Genomic DNA, 8,409 nt, shown 5'->3' with positions numbered 1-8,409 from the left:
TGATCTAGACGCTCTAGGGTTTGGTCCTTACTTCCTTGGTTGTTCTGGGGCTGTTCAACAGCTCCAGTTCCATTGTAAGCGTTAGGCGGGTTATTGTCCCTCCTAGCTTGAGCTAGGTTATGTGGGACATTCCCGCTGTCACGTACTTCCGACAGACCCTCCCCTTGGTGAGCATGACTACCATTTCTAGCTGGATCTCCTCTCTGAGAGTTGAGGCGATCTCGAAGGTCGGTCCTCGGGGTGGCCTGAGGCCTTTGAGCCGAACTCAAACGATGGCGCAGGTCTTCGCCGGACATGTCACTTCGATGACTCCTGGTCTAGTAACTCCTGTTTGAAAAACTCAGTGCCCGCCGCTGAGGGTGAGGATCCGGGATTTCCCCGAGCGCTCGGCTGCGATGGGAAGGTCCGACGGAAGGAGGATTTCTCCTGCTGCTCCCATGAGACGAAATGTCTCGGACTGGACGGGGAGGAGATGGGTATCTTATTGGTGACAGGGGATGCCTAACTGGTGATGCGATCCTAGTCCCGTCAGGGTGGATTAAGCTAGGTCGCGGCCGCTCCGCTCTACCATTCCCCGCGTCCTGCGCTCGGCGGTCTGACTGCGGTGCAGGACGGCTGGCTGGGGCGGGTTGTCGTCGCGTGCCCTCCTCGGATCTCCTTCGCGAGCTGCCTCAGGCCCTCATGGGTGCACTCGAGGGTAGAATCGAGCTAGGAGTTGAGGTCCGGACCGATCGGCTGAATTGCTGATCGGCCCTAGGAAGTTCCTCAAACACAGTTTCCTGGTAGTGTGACATGGGAGTAGAATTTGGAGTCGAGGCTCTGACCGAACGACTGGGCCTGGACTGGTTACCCCGGCGGGAGTTATGAGTCCCACTATGCCTCTTTTCGATATTAACGTGGTTGTAAGAGAGGGTAATCGGGCCAAGACCTCTTCAATTTTCTTGTTTGCTTTCGACAGCTGACTTCTCAACTGTGCATTTTCCATTTCTATCACCGTATAGAAATCTGGGTTCGGATTTGGCGGCCGGGGAGGCGAACTTTCGGTGTCTCCCTGGCCCATTGGCTGCTTTCCCGGTCGTTGCTGAACCTCGGGGTTTTGCTCATCGGATATGGCAGCATGGTGGGCCTCCTGCCCATCACGTTGATCCGCATCATTACCATGCCTCGAGCAAGTAACCACCATGGTTGGGTTTTTGCAATAACACCAATCTAAATTCTCTCAATGAAAGAACCAAACTGTTGACGCGGTTCTTCGGCAACAGATAATTATACGAATAAACGGGGTGGATTAGTGCTAGATAATGAACCGTAATATGTAAATATTTATATTCCAAACTGGCAAAAATAGTATAGGAGGAAGGTTATAACTCCTTTTCTTTTAGGTAGTTCGAAGGTTAAAATCCCTCTAGTCCACCAGCCAATATTATGGATATATCTCTAGTATTCCTTACAGGGTGTTTCTTTACAAACAAGGCGCCAACCTCTTGCAACGCCCAGGGTCTCCATATTTATTGGGAGAGGATACCTGAGTGTTGGTAAAGGGGGTCATCCCGTGACCTTCTTACCCTTCATGTCACCTCTGTGACCCTTATGATTAATTCCTAAAACCTGACAATGAAGTGTTGTCTAATCAATAGGTAAGGGGGATAATGGGCCGCATGGCCCAAACCAGTCGTGGGGTGCCTGAATACGCACGTTTATGCTGCGTGTCCAAGAATTCAGGAATGGAGTAGACACATGATGTCTAATATGCGCACGTTTACATTGCGTGGTTGACTTCATAAATGGTCGGGGGTGTCAGTTCTATGCCGCACCTCGAGCTTAGTATTCTTACTAACCCTTTGACTAGCTCAGGCTAAAGAGGTGGAGACTCGTAACAGCAGCTCTGGGTTGGTGACTTCCATGTGGCGGATAGAATTATGCCCTTTTCCAGCTCGCTAATAACCCGTGGATGTTTACGGCGTACACAGATATATCTGTAAAAAATATGTAACGAAAATTTACAGATAACGCTCTGAACATTAATTCTGATATATTGATGCAAATTTTTTACTAAGTTTTTATAATATTCAATAAAATTTCATAAAGCTTTATCACAAGTAATAGTGATAAGTAATGTTCCAATCACTGTACTGAAACATACAAAGTTTCAAAATTCAAATAATAAGTATTTTCAATCTATAAGCTTTAAGTATTTTTTTGTTTTTTTGGTTCTCAATAGAGGCTGGTTTGTGCAGGTTTTTCAGTTGTGCCCATGCTCTCCACACCTTCCATATTTAAGCTGATAAGACCCTTCTCTTGTTGAAACAAACCTTTTTTTCCTTGGCCTTCCACTTTTTCTGTTCCCCTTTTGAGGTAGTACTTCTATTTCCTCAACATTAGGTGGAACTCTCCATGTTTTTGGATCTCCCAATGGATATATTGATGCATTATAGGTGCTCAACATGGCTTGTTTTGTGAAATAATATGAGCAATGTTTTTTATACTGAAGGTTCATCTTTCTAATGACTGCCATGGCATGTTCACAAGGTAATTCATCCAAATCAAACTTGTTACAAGTGCATGATTTCTTTGCAATGTCTACAATGCTTGATGTTAAACCACTATGTACACTGTAATTGAGTGTTCTAGCTGGTTCTACCTGCAATGAAATAATAAATAATGAACAAGGAAGTATATTAATACAGTGGTATTTATAAATAAAAATAATTGTACTTATAGTCATTCTTAATGACTTGACAAAGTTCTTTCTTAAGTATTCCTCTTGTTTCTTTGGCAAGTCTGTAAAGGTTGCTTCTGCTTCTTTTTTGTTGTTGTAGCTCCATTTTTTAATCAGGTTTCTAAGGCACTCAAGTAATGTTGTTACTGGAAGCTCTCTCATTTTTTTTAGTGCTGCATTAATGGATTCAGCTATGTTTGAAGTCATAGCTGCATATCTACGACTTTTGGAGTAGATTCTTGCCCACTTTTCATATTTAACCTCATTGGCTAGAAAAGGGCGGATTCCTTCATGTAAACTGTCCAAGTCCTTCATGTATTTTTCAAAATCTTCCAAGTTATAAGCTTTTGCAGCAGCATGAAATGCGATATTGGTTGCTTCTGCATCTGTTCTAAACTTGGTCTTTATGTTGCAGAAAAGATGGTAGGAGCACACTCCATGAGTTACATTTGGAAAGACATTTTTTATAGCATTCTCTATGCTTTCATGTCTATCTGAAACTATACACAACTCTTCTCTTTCTCCATAACATTCTTTTATTATTCTGAAGAACCACTCCCATGAATCATTGTTTTCAGAATCTGTTATAGCAAAAGCCAATGGGAAGATGTGTCTATTTGCATCTTGTGTTGAAGCTGTGAGAAGTGTACTGCCAAATGCAGCTTTTAGGAATGTTCCATCAACAACAATTACTGGAATGCAATGTTTCCAACTTAGAATTGATTGTCCCATAGCCATAAAAAGATATTTAAATCTGTTTGGACTATCAATTTCCAAATCTATTACAGTACCTGGATTTTTGTGCTTCAAAATGTGCTGATATCGTGGAATGTCTCGGTTGGAATCTTGACTTGAACCATGTACAAAATTAACTGTTTTTTCCTTAGATCGCCATGCTTTTTGGTAACTCATGGAAACTACATATCTGTCCAACATGTCTTTAGCTATATCTTTAGGACTATAATTTGTTTTTGGATCTGTGAACTTGCTCTTCACAACATTCCCAACCATACTACTTGAAGCTTGGCGGTGATCTCCAAGAATAATGTCCAAGGAACATGTGTGGGAACGATTGAGCTTCCTAAATTGGAACATATCTGTCTTTCCATATCTTGCAGCACGAAATGACCACGTACATTCTGAATCAAGGCACTTCAACTGATATTCTTTTTTGCAAGATTTGTGGACCTTGAACTAGAAATTGTTTTTTATGGCATAGAGACCAATTGTTGTTGTAAGAACCTCTTTGTTTTTGTATACCTGTTTTTCTCTTATTTCATCAGAAATTGCATGAGTTATAACTGTAGTTTCTGTTCCGATGTGTTCAGGAATTGATTCATGTTGTTCCTTCTCCAAAATTAAATCTGTAATTTGATCTGCCAATTGAATGAAATTTGGTAGTTCTTGAGGTTCATTTATAGAGAATGTTGATGTGTCTGAAATATCATTCACTATATTATTACTACTTGAAGCAACAGTAGAACTCATCTTTTGAAGTGCTCCACAGGTGATAGTTTGGTTGTTCTCTGTTACAGAAACTATCAAAGGGTATTTTGTGAGTGTTCTGTTATTTTTTTTTTTTGCACTCCAAGTAGAATTGTATAGAGCTATCACTATTGATCTTCAATGGAGGAAATGTTTCTGCAACCTGGTACTCAATTGTTGCATTTTCTATTGACAGAATGGTAGACAACTCTGTAGACAAGATATTCATTAGTGTTGTAAATGAGCAATCTAATGGTATTAACACTCCAAGCATTTTGAAATCATCATACACATTATTTTCATTCCAATGACCATCATAATATACCAAAGATGTTATTGGATTCATGTCTGCAAATGAATAAAAATAAAAAATTAGATTAATATGTAAAATTCTTTATATTTTCATTATAAAACCAAATAGGAGCATCAAAGATTTAGCAAAGACAAATACCTTATGGGTTATAAACTACCAAATTCTGCACAAGCTATTCATTAACACATCCACCAGTAAAATGAGAATTTAACATATAAACTCCTCACTTAATGGGTTATAAACTACCAAATTCTGCACAAGCAAGAGCAAATAACTTAAAGATTAATAAATGTTTTCAATAAATTGGAGACATTCTAAGAAACATCTTCATAATATTGTAACATTTTTTTTTATAAAAGGTTTTCATGTTTTTCAGTTGTTTCCATGGTAAAATTTGTCTATGATTCCGTGGAGATATGTGTTAAAATATATGTTTTTGCTAGATTGGCTTAGTGATTTTTGAAAGTTATAAACTCCGACTAATTATCTATTCTAAATGCAACATGTTCCAAGAACAAAATAGAAGAACAAGGAAACTTACCACATAATAAATGTCGTGTAGTTGTTTTTGTAGACCCATCGATTCAAAAATTTCGCAGTAGATTGCAGAAGAAAATTTCTGATTTTACCCAGACTTCTCAGATTTGTAAGCTCAAATATATGGTTTTCGGATGTTTTTTATTCTTTGAAGATCTCTGAAAATATGTTGAAGACAACATGTTACAAAAAGATGGGTTGAGTTGTAAAGGGTTATGTTTGTGGGTTGGGGTCTTCCGTGTATGTGGTATTGGGTTTTGGGCTTGTGGGCTTACATTTTACCATAAATTTGTAAGAAGTTGGGATTACCGTAAATTCTAAATTTTTTTTTGTTATGTGCAGTATATATAAAAATTTCCCTTTAAACTTTACATTTTTTAATGGGCTCAAATAAAACCTATCATTTTATGAATGTTTTATTTAGCAAACTACCATATATTATGCAAACATATGTGTCACTATATGCATCGAAGCACAATTGCAAAAAATACCACATATAGTGTAAACATGCATGTTATAATTGGATGGTCTTAATCAAGTTACTATATGAGCAAGTCCACGAATCTATGCAAAAATACTACAATTTATTTCATTTGCAAAAATACCACAATTAATTTTCTAGAATTTATCCAAAATTTGAATTAAATAATTTTTTGCAAAAAATAAATAAATAAGTCAATTTAAATTAAATTTATCAAAAATTAACAAAAGTTAATTTAAATTTCATTTATCAACAATCAACTTATTTCAAGTTATTTAAAAAAATATTAATTAATATAAATAGGATTTATCAACAACTAACCTAAAGTTAATTTAAATCTCACTTATTAACAATTAAAAAATTAGTATTTTTTTAATTGGTTTGAAAAATGTGATATTTTTAAAATTTAATCAATTTAAAAACAAATATCATTAACTGTTTTTCAAAAACTATCTTGTGTTGGTACAACTATCAGGAAATATCTTAACTATTTATTAAAAAATATATTGATAGTTATAACAAACCTAAAATATCTTAAATAGTTAAACAAATTCAAATGTCCATAAAAATATCTAGTCAACAAATTTTCAAATTTTAAATAATTTAAATATTAAAATCTATAAAATAATCAGATATTAATATTTTCAAATAAAAGATATAAAAAAATAACAAGTATTTAAAAAAATATCTTTCAAATTTGATAACTTAATTCTAATATTTTAATATATTAAAAGATTTAAAATTAATTAGTTAACCTATTTTTAAATTTGAATTTGAAACTTTGTAGAAAATATCCAATTTTTAAATAACAAACAACAAAAATAACTTATTTTAAAAAATATTTTTAAATGATAAAATAAATCTGATATTTTTGGGTTTGTTATAAAAAATCATTTTCATATTTTATTATCTTTAATTTTTAAAAATCAATTAAATGAGACTATATAAATGATCTTATCCAAGGTACTGAGGGGACCATGGACCTACGAAATCAAGCTCCAATAGGATATCATAAATTCACTAACTTATTAATTCTTCGAGACTCTACTAAAGACTCGAAATCACACTCTTGAATTCAAAGAATGCTCTATAAGAAATATAGATACGTTATTAGTTATCCATTGTTACAACCATAATTATCACTCAATCATCTATAGACGGTCTACAATGAGATGAGAATAAAATACCATTTTACCCCTCATTGTATTTTATCCTTAAAACACTTAGTTCCTTGTAAATGATATTTCAGTAAACTAATATTAATTACTAAAATAAGATCTCTATCATTTAGCACCTCGAACAAAACTAACAGGAAACCATCGTTTTACTTCTTCATCAGAAGCTATAAATGTTCATATCTATGATTAAAACTGCCACTAAATTATACTACCGAGTTCCCAAGATGTAAGTATGGGCTAGTCCTTAGGGTGGGATGGTAACGAACAAGTCAAATAACTCAAATAGTACATTCAGTTAGAATACTAACCTCTCGGAATTGAGATTGAATTTACCTATGGTCAACTATATGATATGACTAGAATAGATAATAACGGTATGTCATCTTATCTTATCTACTGTCAATATCGGTCCAGTTCGATATAACAAATACATCCAATCTTATCTACTTTGCTAATGTTCTCGAAAAAACATAATACTAAAATGTGTAAGTGGATCATATCATAGATTGGCACTTATTTTTTAACATATAATCATATTTATAATCCACTGTGATTACGTCACTATAAATACGATTAGCTATATGCTCATGATTTAATAGAAGTTTATATTAAACAAATAATCATGAAAATAAAACATGTAAGTAATGTGATTGACCAGGTCAAAAGTGATTTCTATTATTTTATTGATACTAAAATGATATTACAATGAAATTGGGTTTTAATTAGGGCATAAAACCCCAACAAACTCCCACTTGCACTAGTTGAAACTAATGCCTTAATTCTACTAATCTCATTTCCTTGATATGCTTATCAAATGTAGCTTCTAGTAGTGTCTTTGTAAACGAATCTACAAGATTGTCTTCAGATCCAATCTTCATAACCTTCACATCTCCCCTGGCCGCATATTCTCGAATTATGTGATACTTCATTTCTATATGCCTGCTCCTCTTATGAATTCGAGGTTCTTTCAAATTGGCTCCTGTTATATCACAAAACAACACAAGCGGTTTATCCATAACTGGAATAGCACCAAGATCTGAATAAACTTCTTTAGCCAGACTATTTCCTTAACTGATTCAGACGCAACTATGTACTTAGCCTCCATTGTGGAAACAAGAGAACGCAGACTGCTTTACGCTCATATTATTTCTCCACCCCCAAGAGTAAACACCATTCCAAAAGTAGACTTCCTGTCATCGACATCAATCTGAAAGTCTGAATTGGTGTAGTCTGTAGGGTTTAGAACACCACCCTTGTAGACTAACATACAATTCCTAGTCCGCCTTAAATAATTCAGGATATGCTTACTTGTTATCCAATGTTCCAGTGCTGGGTCTGACTGATACCTGCTCATTACTCCCACTGCATAGTAGATATCTGGTCTAGTACACAACAAAGCATACATTAGATGTTCAACTGCAGATGCGTAAGGAATTTTTTCTCATTGCATCTTCCTCTGCAGAAGTCTGGGGAGACTTCTTCTTTAAAAGAAGAATTCCTTGGTGGGATGGTAGACATCCTTTCTTGGAATTTTTCATTGAGAAATGTTCAAGCTCTTTATAATTGTAAGCTACTTGAGACAGAGCTAAGAGTTTGTTCTTTCTATCCCAAATGATTTAGATGCCTAGAACATAACTCGCTTCACCCAAATCCTTCATCTAGAATTGAGTGCTCAGCCAATTTTTCACATATGATA

General features: G+C 35.4%; 1 protein-coding gene across 1 annotated transcript; it reads right to left on the bottom strand.

The window, feature by feature from the left end:
- Positions 1-2,080: 2,080 nt before the first annotated feature.
- Positions 2,081-4,550, bottom strand: LOC133829753 (uncharacterized). Its single transcript, XM_062259542.1, has 5 exons — positions 4,334-4,550; positions 3,980-4,245; positions 2,741-3,913; positions 2,313-2,641; positions 2,081-2,132 (listed from the first exon to the last, which is right to left on the bottom strand). Exons 1-5 carry the CDS (start codon positions 4,548-4,550, stop codon positions 2,081-2,083), a joined length of 2,037 nt encoding a protein of 678 aa, XP_062115526.1.
- Positions 4,551-8,409: the final 3,859 nt, after the last annotated feature.

Source organism: Humulus lupulus, chromosome 1 (genome assembly GCF_963169125.1).
Source record: "Humulus lupulus chromosome 1, drHumLupu1.1, whole genome shotgun sequence".
NCBI lineage: Eukaryota > Viridiplantae > Streptophyta > Magnoliopsida > Rosales > Cannabaceae > Humulus > Humulus lupulus.
Note: the sequence above shows the minus strand (reverse complement) of the source record. Positions and strands in the feature narration are given on the sequence as shown.

Bases quoted from the DNA above. Each gene is read 5' to 3' on its own strand.
- LOC133829753 (XM_062259542.1), bottom strand. From the start codon at position 4,550: ATGAATCCAATAACATCTTTGGTATATTATGATGGTCATTGGAATGAA. The intron at 4,246-4,333 runs GTGATAGCTCTA...TTTCTGTAACAG, and splicing joins TCCTCCATTGAAGATCAATA to AGAACAACCAAACTATCACC. The intron at 3,914-3,979 runs GTATACAAAAAC...AACAATTTCTAG, and splicing joins ATGAAATAAGAGAAAAACAG to TTCAAGGTCCACAAATCTTG.